The sequence below is a fragment of the Grus americana genome, chromosome Z (genome assembly GCF_028858705.1).
Source record: "Grus americana isolate bGruAme1 chromosome Z, bGruAme1.mat, whole genome shotgun sequence".
Classification (NCBI taxonomy): Eukaryota; Metazoa; Chordata; class Aves; order Gruiformes; family Gruidae; genus Grus; species Grus americana.
Genome location: NC_072891.1, coordinates 29,077,904 through 29,098,447, shown reverse-complemented (window position 1 = coordinate 29,098,447; position 20,544 = coordinate 29,077,904). Strand labels below are relative to the sequence as shown.

General features: G+C 44.5%; 1 protein-coding gene and 1 long non-coding RNA gene across 2 annotated transcripts; one reads left to right on the top strand and one right to left on the bottom strand.

Moving 5' to 3' along the window:
- Nucleotides 1–2,956: 2,956 nt before the first annotated feature.
- On the bottom strand, nt 2,957–5,273 carry LOC129199091 (uncharacterized). Its single transcript, XR_008574582.1, has 3 exons — nt 4,972–5,273; nt 4,487–4,606; nt 2,957–4,004 (listed from the first exon to the last, which is right to left on the bottom strand). It is a non-coding gene; the product is annotated as an uncharacterized LOC129199091 (long non-coding RNA).
- Nucleotides 5,274–5,345: 72 nt separating this feature from the next.
- Nucleotides 5,346–19,333, top strand: TMEM171 (transmembrane protein 171). The gene is made up of 5 exons (XM_054808887.1): nt 5,346–5,472; nt 11,269–11,359; nt 11,833–12,550; nt 14,243–14,384; nt 18,758–19,333. Exons 3-5 carry the CDS (start codon nt 11,920–11,922, stop codon nt 18,984–18,986), a joined length of 1,002 nt encoding a protein of 333 aa, XP_054664862.1. The 5' UTR covers nt 5,346–5,472; nt 11,269–11,359; nt 11,833–11,919; the 3' UTR covers nt 18,987–19,333.
- Nucleotides 19,334–20,544: the final 1,211 nt, after the last annotated feature.

The window sequence follows — 20,544 nt, the reverse complement described above, 5'->3', positions numbered from 1 at the left end:
TTGTGCCCTCATTGAGTCAGGATTAAAAGGGAGCGCAGGGACAGGTAACCACAGGCCACCCAACCAGGCCCTCTATAGATAGATAGGAGCAGCCTCACGTTCACAAGCCCTGGTCCTCATGGGGCACTTCAGCCACCCCGGTATCTGTTGGAGGGACAACACAGCAGGGCATAAGCAATCCAGGAGGTTCCTGGAATGCATGGATGATAACTTCCTTCTCCAAGTGACAGAGGAGCCAATGAGGAGAGGTGCCATGCTGGACCTTGTTCTCACCAACCAGGAGGGGCTGGTGGGGAATGTGAAGCTCAAGGGCCGCCTTGGCTGCAGTGACCATGACACAGCGGAGTTCAAGATCCTCAGGGCAGTGAGGAGGGCGTACAGCAAGCTCGCTACCCTGGACTTCAGGAGATGCCAGATACTGGTCTCTTCAGGGATCTGCTCGGTAGAGTACCATGGGACAAAGCCCTGAGGGAAGAGAGGCCCAATAAAGCTGGTTAGTATTCAAGGGTCACTTCCTCCAAGCTCAGGAGTGATACATCCCAACAAAGAAGTCAGGAAAACCCCCAAGAGGCTCGCATGGATGAACAAGGAGCTCCTGGACAAACTCAAACACAAAAAGGAAGCAAGAGCAGGTAGCCTGGGAGGAATACAGAGAAATTGTATCCAAGCAGCCACGGATCAGGTTAGGAAAGCTAAAGCTCTGATAGAATTAAATCTGGCCAGGATCACAAGGGCAACAAGAAAACCTTCTATAGGTATGTCAGTGATAAAAGGAAGACTACAGAAAATGTGGGACCTCTCCAGAAGGAAACGGGAGACCTGGTTACCCAGGATATGGAGAAGGCTGAGGTGCTCCACGACTTTTTTTCCTCAATCGTCACTGGCAGGTGCTCAAGCCACACCGCCCCAGTTGCAGAAAGCAAAGGCAGGAACTGGGAGAATGAAGAACCTCCCACTGTAGGAGAAGAACAGGTTCAAAACTATCTAAGGAACCTGAAGGTGCACAAGTCCATGGGACCTGACGAGATGCATCCATGGGTCCTGAAGGAACTGGCAGATGCAGTTGCTAAGCCACTATCCATCACACTTGAGAAGTTGGGGCAGCCTGGTGAAGTTACCACTGACTAGAAAAAGGGAAACAAAACACCCATTTTTAAAAAGGGAAAAAAAAGGAAGACACAGGGAACTACCGACCAGTCAGTCTCACCTCTGTGCCCAGGAAGATAATGGAGCAGATCCTCCTGGAAACTATGCTCAGGCACATGGAAAATAAGATGACTGGTGACAGCCAACATGGCTTCATTAAGGGCAAATCATCCCTGGCAAATCTGGTGGCCTCCTATGACGGGGTCACAGCACCAGTGTATAAGGGAAAAGCAACTGATGTCAACTACCTGGACTTGTGCAAAGCATTTGACACTATCCTGCATGACATCCTTGTCCCTAAATTGGAGAGATGTGGACATGATGGATGGACGATAAGGATAAGTGGATAAGGAATTGGCTGGACAGTCACACTCAAAGAGTTGTGGTCAACAGCTCATTGTCCTAGTGGACACCAGTGATGAGTGACATTCCTTAGGGATCAGTATTGGGACCAGCGCTGTTCAGCATCTTTGTCGGTGACATGGATAGTTGGATTGAGCGCACCTTCACCAAGTTTGCTGATGACATCAAGTTGTGCGGTGCAGTCAACACACTGGAGGGAAGGGATGCCATCCAGAGGGGCCTTGACAGGCTGGAGAGGTGGGCCTGTGCGAACGGCATGAAGTTCAACAAGGCCAAGTGCAAGGTCCTGCACGTGGGTTGGAGCAATCCCAAGCACAACTACAGGCTGGGCAGAGAATGGATTGAGAGCAGTCCTGAGAAGAAGGACTTGGGGTGTTGGTGGATGAGAAGCTCAACGTGAGCCAGCAATGTGCACTTGCAGCCCAGAAAGCCAACCGTGTCCTGGGCTGCATCAAAAGAAGTGTGACCAACAGGTCAAGGGAGGTGATTCTGCCCCTCTACTCCGCTCTCATGAGACCCCACCTGGAGTACTGTGTCCAGCTCTGGGGGCCCCAGTACAAGAAAGACATGGAGCTGTTGGAAAGAGTCCAGAGGAAGGCCACGAAGCTGATCAGAGGGCTGGAGCACCTCTCCTATGAAGACAGGCTGAGAGAGTTGGGGTTGTTCAGCCTGGAGAAGAGAATGCGCTGGGGAGACTGTAGAGCAGCCTTCCAGTACCTCCAGGGGGCCTACAGGAAAGATGGAGAGGGACTGTTTACAAGGGCATGGAGTGATAGGATCAGGGGTAATGCTTTAAACTGAAGGCAGGTGATTTAAATTAGATATAAGGAAGAAATTCTTTACTGTGAGGGTGGTGAGGCACTGGAACAGGTTGCCCAGAGAAGTTGTGGCAGCCAGCTCCCTGGAAGTGTTCAAGGTCAGGTTGGATGGGGCTTTGGGCAACCTGGTCTAGTGGAGGGTGTCTCTGCCCGTGGCAGGGGGTTTGGAACTAGATGGTCTTTGAGGTCCCTTCCAACCCAAACCATTCTATGATTCTAGAGACCATCATCATTAGGCAAACATCCAAACCACATAAATGGCTTTGCCATTTATAAGCATGTTTGCTAATCTACCAAAAAAAAAAAAAAAAAAGGAATGTGAAGTTAGTAATTTTCATTTATATTTTATCAGATTATTGCTGTAAATAGTGGCTTCCATCAAAACAGCCTGGACTAATTCCCAACCAATAAATTATCAACAACTATATTTCTCTGCTCATCATCTCAGATGGTAATCTTGTCAGTGTCTTCACAAGTGTTATTGACTGTGACCCCAGAAATAATTTTAAAAGCAATGACTTTCTGGTAGTTCTGGGTTCCCTGTCATACTCCAGCTGTGAATGCACTGTAGCTTTACATAGCTCTAGAATTGTTTTCCATGCTAGTCCAAAATAAATACTTTATTTTTTCTATCAACATCCAAAAAACACTGTCATACAACTATGTCCAGACTTAACACAAACAACTCTCTCAGTACTCTTCTGTATGGTGAAAAACAGTTTAGCTCTATTTTTGCCAAATATTATCACTTAGGGTCTGGAATTAAAATATGCATTACTCATGGTTAAACAGTTACTATGTTAAAAGTTTAAAAAAAAAGTTAAAAAAATAGTTCTTATCTTAAATCACAAGATATGGCTCAAGATTACAGTTTTATGACTGTAGTCATATGACACGAATCAACATCCACTTAATCCACTGAAAACTCACACCAGGTTGAGTCAGAATCTCACAAACTGAAGAATGATATTCCTGAAATCCCTTCTTTCATCATTGGTGTCAAATCCTGAAGCCCAACACTACAAGAAACCCAAATGGTAGATGGAGGGGGAAAGCTGATGACAAGCTTTGGAAAGAGAAATCATTTTCATGTCGATGCTAGCCAACAAGCTTGTTAAGTTTTGTCAAGAGCGACTTAAAAAAAAGGTGAAATTCTTAAGACACATTAGGTTTAGTACAGGAAGCATTTACATAAAAGGAAAAATGTATTTACGTAATACAAAAAGAGAGAGAACATATGTCACGCAGTGGTGCAATCATTTAATAGTATGAGATGACTGAAGAAAGTTTAGCCTGACAAAATACTTCATACAGAAATGAGCACCACAGAAATGTTTGATTTTTTAATTATTAAAGCTCTGTGTTGGAAGAACAACAGAAGCAGAATCAAATATTAGAAAACTGCCATATAAACATAATTAAATCTCGTATCACTGATGTCACGTGACAAAACAGTCTGATTACACATTTTGAATGCTCTTTCACTCTTTGCAAGACTTCAGCTTGTGTTCATGACAATGTTAATCTTTTGTTCAGGCTTTTTTTTTTAATGCCCTGCTTTTTTTCTTCACTGAAATACTTCACTCTTCACAGAATACAGGAATTGTTACTTCCCAGTCTCTCATTACCATAAGACTCTTCACAGCAGTATCCAAGTGTTTCACAACTGAACCCCACCTTCCAGTTAGAGGCAGCCAAGTTGGGACATAAAAAAGAGTCAAGACAGCAAAGGGTCACGAACACCCAGAAATCTAAAACTCTGGAAAGCTTGACACCTTTTACCCCATCACAAGCTCCTTCCTACACCCCATATGTAGTTTCACACACTCTTTGGTTCTTCATTCAATTCCAAGTTTTCCCTAGTTCTCTACCCAAATCCTGATCCCCTCCTAAACCCTACATATCCCATTTTTCCCCATCTCATCGTCTAACCAAACTATCTCCCTGTCAAGCAAGACTTTAATCCACTCCCTTTTCCTCCTGCCATCTCTTTCCTGGGCATCACTCCACCTTTTACCCCGTTCCGGCCCCTCTTATTTTGACTCACATAAACCCAAATTGTTTCCCTCACACCTCACCAGCTAGCAGGCTATGCCTAACCAGTGGGACAGTTTTAGTCCTGTTGTCATTCAGGTCCTACACCTGCTACACCCACTTACAAGTGGCACATCCTGACCTTCCTCCCCGGCTCCTCGTCCTCTTGCACAGCTGCTTCTTGCACTTCACGGCTCTCTGGTCTGCCCCACCAAAGCCAGCTTCTTCCTCCACACTGCCTGCACCTAGCAAGCAAGACAGAAAGCATCTTCTCCCGTTTCCAGTGGCTGAACTGGCTCACCATTGAAGGAAATCAGTCACATATAGGCTTGGCCTGTCTTTAATGCCGAGCAAGTTCCCAAGTAAGGCTAATGTTGGTAAGGCTAAAGTGACAACAAGTAATGACTCCTGAAATGGGAGATGTGGTGCAACCTCTATGACAGGGCTGCTCACCTGCCTCACCTCGAAGCCACAGGTTATTTCAGGGGCACACTAGACCTTGGCCACGTACACATGCCTCCAGAGACACCTGCAATGGCCCTGCCCAGCTAGCTGAGCCTGCACTCCAGCCCATCAGCTTGAAAATCTCCCAGCCGAGTAGAAAACACACCCGCACGGCCGCGGAGCCGGCTTACAACCAGCCGGGAGGATCTCCTCAGCCTGGCCGTCAGCGTCCAGGGGAGGCGGGTTACCTCAGCACCTCGAGGGGGGTGACTAACATGGCGTCACGTCGCACCTCCTCCTCTTTACCCGCCAGGGCAGCTGGCAGGATCCCATCGCAGAGCCGGCCGCCGCCACAGCCCCTCGAGGCGAGTCGGGCCTGTGGGCAAGAGGCGACAGAGCCGCCCCCCGCAGCGGCCGCCCCCCCCCGAGAGCCGCGGGAGGGCGGGGTGGCTGAGAAACGACGCAGGTCGGGCGAGGCCGTCGCCGGGCGGGGCGCTGAGCACCGAGGGAGGCGGTGCCGTAGCAGCCACCGCCGCGCCCATGGTCCCCCGGGGCGGCTCTACTCAGGCCTGCCCTCCGCCGCCACCGCCCAGGTGCGCGCTGCTTGGCCCGGGTGCTTAAATAGCGGCGCCAGCTGCGCCTTGGTAGTCCTTGACACCGCGGCCAGGTAAGGGGTGGGTGCCGGGAGCCCTTCGCTGCCGACCTTTTCCCGCACCTGCTCCGCTCTGCCCGCCCTTCGGGGGCGTTCGGCGGGAGCCCTGAGGCCGTGTCGTGGTGCGCGGAGGCTGCCCCGCTGTGTGCCGCCATGGCGAGGAGCTTCCCCTGGTCGTTGCGGCCGGGATAGCTCCTGTCGCGGGTTGAAGAGCGGCCGTGCGGGCGCGAAAATGGCGGGCAGTGCCCAGCCGCTCTTCCGGGAGTGGGGGGGAAAGCCCGGGAATACCGGTGTCAGGAGAGGCAGGGCGCGGTGGGGAGAGGGGGACACCTCCGGCGGGCAGGCTTTCTGTCGGGAGGCGGGCGCTGCTGGAGGGCGGCTTGTCCTCCGGCTGCCCACAGTGAGGGGACTGCGGCGAGCGGGTGGGCTTGTGCCGTGTCCCCCAGCGGCTGCCGCTGGCTTGGATGCTGTTATTGCCGTGTTTTTCACTCCCCTGAAGGGCGGAGTCTGGGGCCGTGCACCTGCGTGTCACTTATCCAGGGCATAAATGTCTTAGGGTAAGAAAAGCCTCTGTCTCCTCCCTGGAGAGCCCACCACTCCTTACATTTCTTCCCTGCAGTGTCCTTTATGCCATCCTTGTGAGAGGATGAGATGTCTCTGAAGGGGCCTCTACAAATTATTCTGCTGACATATAATGCTCCAGTTGCTGCTGGTGTCACACAGCTGGGAGGGCACTGGTGAGGAGGCTGTTGCTGGGGTCATGGGCTGGCCCTGTGCAGGCCAGGTGCTGCTCCCCCACAGGGATGTGGTGGACAGTCTGCCCTCCAGCACAATGCATGGGAGCTGTGCTTTTGGGGCACAGTCCATCCTGTTGAAGACCTTAGCGTGACTTACAAGACATAGTGACTTAGAAGAGAGCATGTCTGACAGGCTGGTGCATGAGGAAGGGTGTGCCATGGGATGCTGTTTTCTCAGATGAAGTAGAGCTTAATTGCTTGTCCATGAGTTGGCTGTGGTTTAATACCACAGACCAGCCTCAAGAAACTGGGACAGGAAGGCTTTGGGCAGCTTTTGGAGTCCTATGTCTTCCTGATGGACACAGTTGTATCCTCTCAAAGATCTGTAAGTCTGTGTACCATTTGCTGCTTTAAGGTACATCAGCCCCGTGGGGCAGACCTTCATAGAACTTGCCAGAAATTGTTTTGCCTTGCGTAACCTGTTTGAAAAAAGTCAACTCTGGCTTTGACTCTATCTGTCTACTGTCTCCCCAGTTTTCCTTCAGGTACTCTAGAAAATAAAAGCTGCTTTGTCCCTAGGTCTTGTGTGCCACTAGTGTATAGTTAGGACAGAGCATCCCACTGATGCACATGGGACCCTTCAGAGCCTGTTGCTGAATTTAGGTGCTGACCTTGTTCCCTTCATGGCATCCAACCAACGGGTTACCAAACTTCGCTTTGCAAGCGGGTTACCAAACTTCGTTTTGCAAGCTCCTGTGTGTGTCTAGGCACCCTTTTGGGGTCTCTGCATGCAACTGTGGCATCAGGATTCCCTTCTCCATCAAAGTGAGCGGGGAACATTTGTGGACCAGCTTTTACTCTAGCTGTTTTTATCTTGTAGCCCACAGGGGTAGTAGTTTGCAGCTTTTTCAGAGCACAGTTCTGCCTGGCACAGGTCAGAATCCCTGGCTCTCTTGGTTCTTGGTGAGAAGGATCCCTGGCGCACGTGTGTCTGAAGACTGGCAGGATTAATCCCATTTTCTGGAAATTCCTACTGCATCTGCTTTCCAGCACTTCTCCAGACATTGACTGCTGCCCTACCTGCAGTGGTCATAAATAAGAGCATGGTGTTACCCTTCTTGTACTGTGAGTTGACACAATCATTTTGTCAACCCACATGGGCAGAGTTTGTGGCATCCGCTGCCTGCTTAGGGATCTTTACACACAGTGTCTAAACCTTGGAAATACTCCTCCTGGGATATCGGAGTTGTGTGCTCTGTGAGATAAGAGCACTGGCAGGCACTAATTAGAGACCACATACACGAGAGGTCAAATTGGATATATTTGGGATCTTGAAACTTGTTAGTGCTTGTAGTCTTGATATTGCTTGAAAGTAGGAAACTGAAAGTAGATCCTGTTGGACATTTCCCCTAGCTCTTCATATGAGTGATTAAAAACACCATGGGGAGGGAAGAGTGGGGGGATGAAGGTGGCAAACTCCAGTTTACTTCAGTTTAATCAGCTGTGCTCATGGATGGGTGCTCCTGCTGAGTGTCAAATTAAGAGTACAATCCAGGGAGGAAACTGTGATATGATAAAGAACAGAATATGGCATGGGTACAGAGGCAGATGTTAGATACAGGGAGTGAGAGGAAGTGAAGAGCCAGTTGTGATTTGACATGGAAGTTAAACTGAATGAAGTTGAGAGGACTTTTCCTTCCAGGTAGCTTATTCTATCAGGAGTCATGGCTTAATTTGAAACCTGGGAAGAAAAAAAAAAATTTTTTTTAAATATCACACAGCTTTCCAGTAGCAGTTCAAAAATTGGAAGTATGGGTGAAAACATTAAGTGGAAAACTCTTGAAAAGGATGGTTTGTGACTTCTAGTGAGGCTTCCATTGTAGACTACAACTGACAGGGAATTGTAGTTCTTGAAATAACAACACAGACTAGACCTGAAACTTCTGCGTGAAATTATTTGGGTACTTTTGCAAGTGAAAGAGCAGGAGCAGGGCCCACTCTGGGAAACATAAAACAGAGGGACAGCAGTCTTTTAATTCTTCCAATGCTTTTTTTCTTTTAATCCTTAGTTCCTGAATTCATATGACTGCATGAGGCTATCAAATTTCATATGAGTAAGGGGGAGTAAATTTATAGCCTTGGTGTTTGCAGTGGAAATCTTGAACAGTATGAATTCTGAAGGTTCAAACAGAAAGCAGAAAGTCCCAGTTTCATCATTAAAACTTGTATTTTAAAATCCTTGGAGTTTCTGTAATGCGAAAGTAGTATTACAAGTGTTACACAGAAAAATGACAAGAAATTGTGATGTTATTTCCTGTTCTGTATACCTGGCATGGGCCAGACTTACAAAAGGGTAAAGCACTATATCATTTAAGTTAAGCTCATAACCAGACTTCCTCTACAAGCTATGTTTCCAATTCCCTCTTCCCTCCTACTTAAATGCCTGCACACCACTGCATTTTGTTCTAGCAGTTTCTGACCTGGTATTTCCATGTCTGCTCTCAGACTTGGGGTCAATATGAAGGGAAAATTCCCTTATGTTAATATGCCTGTGGAGATATCTGATCTAATGGCAGTATTTCAAGTACATAGTCAATATAAGGCTTGCTTCTTTCTTAAAATATTTTTTCTTGAAATGCAAGAAATAAAGCTTAATCTTGCATTGGGTTTTCTATTAAAATTTGGTGGTAGTGTAAATTAAAATTAGTCCTCCCTTGGATTTTGCAGCATAAAATCTGTGGCTTTCATCTTCAAAGCCACAACAGAGTGTTCTGAATGTTCTTTCTTTTGTGGTCTGAAAGAATTAAGAAAATATGCACATGCTTCATTTCTAATGTGTGTTTTAACTTAATGTCATAACAAGAAGATCGGTGGAAGAGAAGCAGGCGCTGTGTTGGAGTAATGAGAACAAATATCTAGATTTTTCTTTTTAAGGGCTAAATGTTTGCTTTTTTTTCCTTCACATTATTTCCTTTTGTCCTAACTTACTTGTACTTATGTCCATGTTTTCTTCCCTAGAGGGAACTGCAAAGAAAGGATTCAGAGTTCTCTCTAATTATAGTGTATTGCTGTTATAATGGTTAATGTGCCTCAGCAGAAAAATATCTCAAGACAGTTGTGTCTGAAACTGGACTTTGTTGGATTTTGGGGTGGGTTTTTTAGTATTTCAGAGGCTCTTTACTCAGTTTCGAGCATTGTTGGTAGGCCAGTAAATCTGAACCACCTCAATCAATTATGAAAATGGAGAAAATGTCTAGACATGAAGGAGCATATGCAGTTATAAGAACCAGTTTTATTAACTTAGGAAAGAGCAGTGAAATCAAGGAAGGAGGAGTGAGCAACCTAATCCATTTCCTCTGCTCAGAAGTAGAGCCTTCAAACTGACTTCAGCTCATGCAGTATTGAAACTGTGCTTGGCTAAAGGTCTTCGGTTCAAAACCTATCAGATTTTCTTTAATTTCTTTTTTAGTGAGATACTGTCCTAAGTTTAGTGCTCTATAACACTTTTTTTTTTTCCCCCAGAGTGAAGCTGTGACTCTTTTACCAAGGGAGCCTCATTTAGCAGTTTTTCAAACCTATCTTAATAGAGGGATAGACTGAATTCAGAACAGTGAAGAAACACTTAGCAGACATAGTTTACAAATTACCTGACCCACAGTAGTGGGATGTATTAAGGGAGGTCCCTTGATTTTGCTGTTCGAGATAGCAATGAAGTCTTCCAGCTGGCTTCCTGCAGTGCCCTTCTTGGTGTGTGGTGCAGCCTGTTGCCTTGCCCGTCAAGTCTCCTGTTTATTGTCTTTTACCTGCATACTGCTCTCTGCCTTCTCCCATACTGCTGGAGGTCTGGTTTGATGTTCAGCAGTAAAACTTCTAATAACTTCATCATTCATGTATCTGCTCAGCTGATTCTTTAATTGGGTCCTACTCTTACAAGTGGCTAATTATAGTGACTTGATAGATTGCCTTGCATTGTAGACAGATAATTATGTATTTGAGTGACTAGCGGGTTTCATGGTTATGTTTTGTTTTCATCTCAGTGGGGCCACTGCAGTTAGTGGGGAGTGACACGAAGCTTGTTGTGGCTGACACATGTTCAATAGCTTCCTTCCAGAAATCACATAATACTTTGTTTTTCTTGTGGAGTAACTGTTGTTGAGGCATATGTATGGAGGAATCAATCTAACTTGACTTTTAGGTTCCAGTCATCTGAATTAGTAGCAGGGCAGTAGAAGCTGGTAGCTGAAAGGCTGAAGTTTAACTAGCAAACAGCAGTAACTAAGCTGCTTCCATCTGTAACAAACTCCTCCATTGCCTTTATATCCTTCTTGATATATCCAAGTGGTAGATGAAGTTGTCTGTCACAGGAGACTCCTGGTGAGGGGAAGAGGGCAGTGTTAAAATGGTGCAATATGAGCATGTTTAAATACCTCCTACACTTGGTAGGGAACAGCTTTCTCATGGTCCATCCGGACTTGTTATTTTCCATACTCTAAAATTCCCCTGGGTCTTGGGTTGGCTTTTGGTGGACGGTAGCCACTTGGACCGAGATCTCCGTGATTGCTAGTCACTGTGGTATGGAGTACAGGTGTCCATCTGAGCCCCATAGGCCAGAGTGTCAGAGCAGCACAAACTTCTATGTGAGTAATGGCAGAAATAATTTTTTTTCTAGAGCTCACTGAATGGTACTCTGTCCTAATTTTCAGTCAGGCTTTCCCTGCCCCAGCTTGTCCACATCCAGCAGATTTGTCATCCATGCTACAATATGGACTATTATTGGCCTCAGCATTAGTTTCTATTTTCTTCTGGTTTACTTGTGAATTTAGACTCCTGTGGGCTCAGAAGCTTCTGGGAACCACTTTTGTTATGTTTCTTTAAAAGTGTTCTTGGAGCACAGACAAAGGATTCAGGAATAGGGGAAGCTGAGAGGAAGTGTGAGAGCAGTATGCTTACCAACTCTAACTATGGAATCAGTGAAACTTGAAGTACACAGTCTTTAGTATGGCTGTTTTCTTTTCTTATTTTTTTTGTTTTTTCGGAACAGAACCAAAAATCTTCTGTGTATTTGCTCTTGCAGCTGTATAGGACAGGAAGCTGATTTAAGGACAGAAACAGAAAAGTCTTTATTGCCTGCGGAAGGACAAGCAAGATTTATATGCTTTGAAAAGGTATGTATTAGAAGATTTACTTGGTAAAAAGTCCAGCAGTCATCAATACGCATTGCATTAAGGTTCTTTCTCTCAAGAGCTGTCACTTCTGCCATTCACTACAGAAATTTCCCCTAGCTTTCTGTTTTCAAGGAGAAAGCTACCCTGTCCTTGTTCCCAAGATTCAGCCTTTGAAAGTAATGTCCCCCTAATCATAAGGCTGTGTATCTAAAGAAACAATTCACTTAGCAGTGCAACAGCAATTGGAGTTGTTTTCAGTCTAACTGTAAACAAGTTCTGTCTTTTCATTGGTGTTCAACAGCAGCAAACTTGATGAGGCCCTTTAACTCATAGTGGAGGTACTACAAAACAGAAAGTATACTGAGAGTATACAATATAGGCTGAGTAGCAAATGCAGAAGTAAATATTATTATGTAGCTAGTCCCACTGATGGTTTTTTCCTTCTTTTGATTCATGTGTTTTCATGTTCACAGATCTACTGTAGTTTTCTGCCACTTAATGCTAACAGGAAAAAAAAAACAAAAAACCCCAACTCATCTGCTTGAGGAGATTCTGTTGTAATGTATCCAGTGGCTGTTCCTGCACCAGGAGGTGAAGGAAATAATGGACAACATGGGAAACTTATTTTTTTCCTTTTTGTTTTCGGAGCTGTGTTGCTCTGTGCTGGATTCCTGCTTTCAGTCTTTATTCTCCAGTCATGTCCATCTGGAACCTTCAGTGACTGTAACGAGGTCCTTAAGGCTGCTGGACCTGTGCTGGCTGTAGCTGGACTGGTTTGTGTTTTACTGGCACGATCAAGGGCCAGGCTGTATATAAGACAAAGACAATTGCAAAATGAGCAGGTGTACAGCCTTGTTTTTTGTTGTGGGAGCTGCCAGTTTGCCCAGTTTCTCATATTTGGATTCCTGTTTTTAACTAGTGGAATGCTAATTAGCATCCTGGGCATTTGGGTTCCTGGCTGCAGCCCCAGCTGGCACAGCATACAGCTCAACCACACCGAAAGCTCTGATGTGGATATCCAGGGCTGTGGATTCCTGTCACTTCAAATCATGGGACCTTTGATTGTGCTCACTGGGTTGTGTTTCTTCGTGATAGCTCATGTTAAAAAGAAACAAAACTTAAATCTCAACCAAGAATCTTGTGAAACCGAAGAACATCCTCAGAGCCCTGAATCTTTTCAGGTTACAGTAGGTGGGTAAATAATGTGTGAACTTTACATTTGAGAGTTAGTGGCCGGGGGGTCCACTAATGATTTACCTGTGAATATTACTCATTTGAGCTCTAAGCATGTCAGTTCTGGCATGTCAAACCAGCCAAAACAGAAAAATGTTGCTTTGTCTCATATGTTTTTGGTATGGTCAGTTCAGCTACCTTTTTCTCGAAGACAAAACCTCTCCTTTGGCATAAAAATAAAAGTCTGACTGGGCAAAAAAAGCCATGTAATCTGACACAAATTAGTCCAATCCCACTTCCTTTCCCAAAGGATGTAGCTGACACTGCAAATCACAGGTCTAATGACTTCCGTGATTTATTTTAGATTTATTTTAGCCTTGAGCTCTGACCCCTTAAACAGGAGAATCTGATTCATAAGCAGTGTATTGTTTTTTTAATCATGGCCACATCTTCCATCAGTCAGAGATGTAATTGCAAGATGCTTCTGTTAATTGCACAGTATTTGAGTAAATGTGGTATGCTCGCAGGGAATGCTCCCCTGCATATAGCACTGCTTTTAATACCCCATGAATACATTCTATGCATAGAGTATTCTGATAACTTTCTAGCTCTCAGAAAGGATTAATGAGTCAATCATAGTATTGTTTGACTGTCATCTGACTGATTGGACTTGAAATCCATTATGCAATTTTTTTTCCTTCTGCCTGTCAAATCAATTTACAGACCTATAACTTAGTGATCCTTAGAAGCTTTAAAGTCAGTTTTCCACCAGGATGAATCAAAGGGTTGTAGAAAGGAATTCAGATTGTCTTTAAAGGTGAGAAAGCAAAATTAGTGGATTCCTTTATACTTCCATCAGGAAAAGTAAAACTGAAAGGCTGAAGGCTGAGGTCTAGTTGGCATAGTGACGTTCTGAAACGGTGACTCAGCTAGAAAGTACTCCCCACCTCACTCAATGTTTCTGATGTTCCCTGACCTGTCCCTGCAGACAAATTAGAAAGGGAAAATGGTGCCAGGCAGCTGTGAATGTTTATATAAATTATGCAAGCTCAGTGACTGATATGAACTTTCTGTTTAGTAAAATACGAAACTCCTCAATTACAAAGTTGAAATTGGCAGATGTGCTGCACAGTACCCTTAACAGGGAATTATATATAATAGTGTCGTAGTACTAATGTTAGTAGTGTGCCTTCAGCTATAAGTAATTTAGCAGGGAAGTTGTCAAGGCACACAAAATCAATCATCAGAACTATTAATGACTTGAATAGTTTTGTTTATAACACTGCAGTATATGTGGAGAAACTTAAACTGCCCTATTTTAGATATGTGAGGAAAACTAAATACTTGCCTACTCTCAAAGTGAGCCAACAGTAACTGTATGCTTTGCACTTCCAGTTTCTGAAGACAGTCAACAGTGAAGAGGTTTGTGTCTCTTAGCTAGATGGAACACTTCCCCTCCCCAGCTGTATTTTCTAAATGCAATCTTCCACTTATGAATATTTTGGGATGTTTTTCGTTTTGAATGTACCTCCAATGTACTTTAACAGCCCAGAACATAACAGTTCTGTATGTGAGATCATTGCACTTTATCTTAAAAGGTGGACAAGTACAAATACTGTAATTCCAAAGACAGAAAATATTCTAGGATACACTTAGAATAAACAATGGCGCTCAATTTTTCAGAGGTAGTAACTGGTGTTTTTTTCCTAGGTGATGCTGTAATGGTATTCCCTCCTCCACCACCTCCTTATTTTGCTGACCCTGTGTCACCAACTGTGACACGTTGTCTTATGTCAAGTGGTTTGCCTACAAGTGAAAATCCTCCACCATACCACTCTATCTTCAGTGATGGGTAAGACTGTTTCCTTCTTTGTCTTGGGAAATATGATATGTTTCTCAACATATCCAAAAGCATATTCTTAAACAATCATTGTGAATTAGCTCTCTAAGCACTACAAAGTTTTCTACTGCATCACTTGACTCACTGCAGATATCTTACTTGAAGTGGCATTAAAATATCCTAGTATAAAAGGGGAATCACAAACCACTGAGTGTCCTTCATGAGGGTTAAATTCTTACCAGTTTATGATGACCGAAAAGAACTTTTGAAGTGAAAACAAAGCTTTAAATCAGTGGCCTTTATTTAAATGTACTTAGAATAGATTTCTTCCACAGATTGTCCAAGCAAAGGTGCCTCTGACAGCAGTGCCCCAGTGGCATGATAACCACATTGCCAGATTTTAGGAACCCTTTGTAGAACCAATGCAGCAAGCCCTTCATGACATCTATCTACAGGCCCTGTGACCCTGGGAGTGCCACTTTAGTGTGTCCTGTTCTCCCTGTGACCCTTATCTCACTGCCTCACTGTCTTGAGGAAATGAGATCTGCCATGCTGGTCTGCCTTGTCGCTGCTGTGGCAGTGTGTCAAGATAAAAGGATACCTTGATATGGCAGAAGAGCAGGAGACTCCAAGGAGCTTAAAAGGGAGGTTGCAATACCAACTTCCTCTCAAGATGTTGTACCTTACCCATGCAGCCACTCTTCCATACATTGAGTACAGCTGATTTGCTAGATGCTGCTGCCACTAAACTCAGGGAGACTCAAAAAGAGTTGTTTGTACCACAAAACTTGCAAGGTTATTTATCCCCTGTGGGTTACTACTAGCAGGCTGCTAACTTGAGGGTAAAAGAGGTCACTGCAAGAGTCATGTACTAGGAGCCAGAATTAGATCTAGCCAGGAGTGCTAGATGCCACACACCTAGAGCCCCCAACTTACTTTCAGCCCCTTAATGATCCAGAATTGAGTTGGCTTTATCTTTTGGAAGGTCCTATGTCAGCTTGTTTTTTGAACTGTGAGTCAGTGTAAGACTTTTTCTTTGGATGACTAGTTTGCAAGACTGTACCTGCAGTATCCTAGGCACCATCATTGCAGCAAGAGCCCCAGGCTGCCTGGCTGTGTCCAATCATAGTAGTTGTTGGGCCATTGCTTTAATAGCTTTTCCACTATACTCCAGACTTCGCTCACATGAGGCAGTATGTTCTGTGACCAGCTGTACCAGCTGTGTGCCTGATGTTGGTACTTTGGTGCTAATCTTCCTTTTGAACCAAGCAAGCACGAACCCTCTTCCTGCCCGAAGACCTAAATGCTACAGGAGGAGGGTACTTGTGTTAGCAATAGTGCTTATTCTTGTTACCAAGCTGTGTGAGCCATGTCTGTGGTTTTGTCATCCTTTGAAGTATACCTGGTGGATTCTTGAGGCTCAGCCGCACTGTGCAAGGCGCTCTGTTCTCTAGTCAATCACTGTCAACAGCTCTTCATATTATCTTCCATTTCCTAGTGCCCTCCTCCAAACATTTTCTCCCCATCTCTGTTGGACACAGCAGATGCCTCCTTCTGTTGCTATTATCACAAGCCAGACTGTCCTCCTGCCTTTTCTCAAAATCACTTTTTTAACATAGAAAATACCCCTTACTCACTCTTCCTTGATGCTAACGTAACACTCTAGCCCACAGTGGGACTGGCCCCCAAACAAAAAAAATTATCATGCATCTAGGAAAGGGAGACACTCGGTGTTTGATTCCCACTGAGGTCCAGCTTGAGGTTGATGGCTTGTGCTGAGGGATGCAATGCATAATAAACCCTAGCTATGCACAGTTCATTCAATCTGCTGTTTTTCCACTTAACTTGTTTCAGAGAGAGGACCTTTTGTGCAGAGCTGATGAGAATCTGTTGATTACTCAGTGCCTTAAACATCTGCCAATTCAGAATGACAAAGGTAGATGTGGGGATGAGATGTTGGGGTTGTTCAAGCAAAAGTGCTTTCCAAAGAGCAGTGCACAAATTGTTGTGTGAAGAAACATTTTATTTTCTTAAGTATAAAAGTCTGTGCCTGTTCTCAGATTGCAAGTGAAATATATCAGCTCTCAGAACTATACTACTGCAATCAAAGGACACCCAGAGCAAGCAGGAGAGAAAATAAACTCCTGCTGCTGAAAGAAGGAATTTACATGAAATCTCTGTGGTCTGGGTGAAGGCATCCACAGCTGGAAGGTGTTTCATACCAGCTGCTGCTAGTCCTGGACTTAGGCACCACACTGAGCCTCACTGTGCTACAGCTCCTCACGTGTGCTGTAACTCCCCTCTGGCGTGTACATCCCAGATGTACGTACAAAGCAAAGGGATGTGTGTGGAGAAATGACTTGCCCCGAGGGTGAACCTGGACCTCTGGTAGCCCTGAGACAGCCAATTCAAATATTGTCCAAGGGCACCCTCAAAAAAACATTTCAGTTTAAATACATTTAGAAGACCAAGATGGAGTGCATAACTGGGAGAAATATGAGACCATACATGTTCTGCTGTAGCCTTACAAGCAGCTGAGAGACAGGGTCACTCTTATACCACCTGTTTGTAAAAGTACAATGCACGAAACTCAGGGCCACAAGTTCTCTCTACCCTGTATTTTCAGGCCCTGAGTTCAGGTGTGGGCTGCCTGCCCACGTGCTTGGTAAAATGTGTGGATTTTCAAAGGATATGAAAGAATGCAAGCAGCACATCCTGCACTGAAAAAGGAAAAACAAAGGGCAGTGGGGGAACAGCAAAAAAGCTAGTTCCTCAGACTTTTTGTGGGCTCTCCCTGCTGGTGCACATGCCAGGTGACCCCTTTTCCTTCACCCATTCTCCTACAAAATCTCCTGCTGCTGGATCAACTGCCTCCAACCCACGTGCTCTGAACGTTGTGTGATCCCATCGACTCAGTCATCACTGATTGCCTGTCTGGACTTCTCTGTCTTGTGAATATGTGTACACAAAGAGGTAGTTTGTAGCCCAACTTGTTGGGACAGTTTCTAGTGGAGTGGACAAAACACCTCAACCTTGGATGCAGAAACCTTATCTCCTGCTTTGCTGTTCTGTGGCTGGGGGTGCTCTAGCTGTTGCCCTTCCCTGCTCTCCAGGGTCCTCACAGAGACCCTGTGAGTTGATGCCACCTCTGAGTATTTCACTCGATGATGGTCTCGCACAGCTCAGCTCTTGGTAGCAGCCACGGTGTCTTGATTAGTGCAAACTGGTTCCCAAGCCCTTTCATGGAGGAGAAGCAGTGGCCTTGTTCCTCCTAACATAGTGCCATGGTTAAAGATCCCAAAGCTGGAAGGGGATACCCTTTTCATACGTGGTTGGTTACTAGGCAAATGTGATTTGCCTCTTCAGTCCACTGCTCCATGTTCAGTCAGCAAGTGCTGTGGTTGAGGCTGTGCTGATGAGAGAGCTTGTAGAAGGTTGAGTCATGGTCTGATCCCAGAAGTGGTTGTTTTTTCCCTGCAATCTGTTTTATAGCACTTCAGCATTTGTCTGTAGTATGTTCTCCTCTTTCTCCTTTAAACACACACCCTCACACACCAGTAACGGCACTGAAGATGAGGTGACTATGCTCTATATTGCTGCTTCTCACACGGTGTTGGTGAGGGGTACAGATGCATGCACAAAGGCAAGAGTTAGCTCTGGGAGCGAGTCATGAGGAACAAGGAGTTCTTCCCCTCTCTTGGGAAGCGGTTAAAGCAATGTGCTGAGGTCCATCTCCAGGGCGAGACGAGCAGAGTACCAGAACCATGTGAGTGCAACCGACTGGGATCCAGTTATGATGGTCAGCCCTCCTTGACTGTCACTGGGAACTTAGCAGTCTGGTCGTGTCCAGTTGCTTCTGGTTCTCCATCTCTGAGCAGAAGTGTCACTCCTTATGTCTGTCATGGGTTGCTGGAAAGCTTAATAAAAATTTCAAGTTGCCTTTTATGTAACATCTCAAATGGCTAAGGACTGTGATTTTTGCAATGCAATTTTTAAGTCTAGTGACTGTCTTTCATAAGGGAAGGAGACAGTATGTATGTGATAGACAACAAAAGGGAAGATACATTAGGAAATAAGGATCAGAAGAAGGTTTAATAAGATTGTGAGATAGCCCTTCCAGAAGCAGCTAACACCCATAAGCCAGGGTATGACTGGTGATGCAAAAGGTTAGAAGGGAGCTTGTTTGCCCTTCCCCTCTGAAGTAAGAGAATTTTCATATGACTCGTAATGTAGAGCACAGAATGAAATCCTAGTGCTTATGCAAGTTCTTTGCTTCAGGGATTTTTAGGGAGTATGTGTATACATGTATGTTTATGTAAGTCAAGTGGAATTTCACTCACTGTAGAGAAATGAATTATGCTAATATGCAGTTTTGTGTTTTATAGAGCACAGCTTGCAGATGATGAAAGAACAGTTGCTGTTAGAGACTATGAAACCATATATACAATTTCTGGAAGCAGCTCACCTTCAGATATTTTACCAATGCTATACCTCGCCTCTGAATCACCTCCAAAATATGAAGACAAAGCGTCAATAACAAATAATGAATATTCTCCATCTTCTTCTTCATCTTCTTCATCTATTTCTTTAGCCACATCTGACACCAGCTCATAGAGGACTGTCAGTTAGACTTAATTTTTAAATTAAATTGTACACTCAGATTTACAATTTTTGAATTTATTTATGTTTTGTAATAAAAGCAATAATGTTGTCTGTGTCTAATTTTTCATCAAAAAGTATAAATGATGAATTTGGGTTTCGAGAAATAGTAGATAATGCTAGGCTTCTGAGCAAGCAGTCTGAGGGGATTCAGTTCACTGCAAGAATGTTAAATGCTCATTTTGTTCTGTTACAGCTTCAGTTTCTATTTTTAGTTGTTCTTTATATAATGGTGGCGCTAAGTAGAGACCAACTTTTTTTGCTTATTTTAATTAAATCTGTTTGGAGCTTCAAAAAAGAAATAATTAGGAAGTGTTTTTATTTATATTTTTATACGATTTTTGTGGAAAATACTTGTTTGCAAAGTTATTGACTTTATATGTACTCTGAGAGCATCACAAATAGGAGTGTTTAAGATCGGGACCAAATATGTTACAGAGAACTTAAATGGTTACTTTTTGGTCTGCCTGGTAACTAAAACTCCATAGCTTAATTTAGACCCTCTTTGGTCCTTATGTAAGTATAATCCTTATGAAAATCAGTTTTAGCCAGCAGTTAAGAGCCCTAAGGCAACACTGAGGATAGCTAATAGGCTAACAGTTTAACTGTCGTAATGACTGATTCCAGGGGGATTATACTACTCTTATATGTCATCATTCGTGGTTTGTACAAGGAGTGCTTATTTTCTGAGAGCAAGTGCCACTCAGCAGTGGTATCTTCCAGTTGCAGATGTTCCTTATCAGCAAATGCAGGAGAGGCGGTTTTGTGGAAACGCATGTGACGTGTTTTTAACTGTCACAGCACTTGACAGACCCTTCAAAAATACAGTCCTCTCAGCTCCTGTGTCCCTGTTCAGCCCTTCACTTACCAGTAGCTGCCTGCCTTCAGAATGGAGTGATAACAGGTTCTAGTTCTGTTTTGCAAATGTTTGCACCCATTCCCAAACTGAAGGATTTGCTTGTAGTAGGTAAGGATAATTAGCAGGAACTGAGTTCTGCTTTTCTGAAAACTGCTGACCTTTGACACTTCATGACTTGCTCTGAGCCCTGTTTGCGAAAAAAAGACCTGATTCTGAGCCCAGAAACAGAAGGTGGCAGAGCTACTGTTTAGGCTTGGTTCAGTGTGGTGAACTTACCAGCATTAAAACATCTTGCAGGAGCGATCTCGGTCTTGTTCAGCTGAGCCTCTGAACACTTGGATGCTCTGGAACCCCAGCTACGCGTCAACTTGCCTTCTGCCATGCTAAATTTCAGGGAACCTGACTGTAACAATATGTCAAGCTTTGAATTAAGCACTCAAGTCCCCTCCTGTGCCTATGGAAAGACGATTGCCTCATGTCATCTTTCCATGAGTGTGCTTGTCACCTGCGGAGTTGTTGAAAGATGTTCAGGAGCTCCTGTGCTTGGCCATTAATTTCCACCTCTCTGTTTTTCCTCAGTCGTGCTAGGGCAGCTCTCTGCAGCCACACAGAACCAAACCAGACGGAGGTATATTTAGCCAGCAACAAAGCTGA

What these genes read in the sequence shown, in the direction of transcription:
- TMEM171 (XM_054808887.1), top strand. Translation starts at nt 11,920, where the DNA reads ATGTATCCAGTGGCTGTTCCTGCACCAGGAGGTGAAGGAAATAATGGA. An exon ending in ATCTTTTCAGGTTACAGTAG is followed by an intron (nt 12,551 to 14,242) that starts GTGGGTAAATAA and finishes TTTTTTTCCTAG; the next exon opens with GTGATGCTGTAATGGTATTC. An exon ending in CACTCTATCTTCAGTGATGG is followed by an intron (nt 14,385 to 18,757) that starts GTAAGACTGTTT and finishes TGTGTTTTATAG; the next exon opens with AGCACAGCTTGCAGATGATG.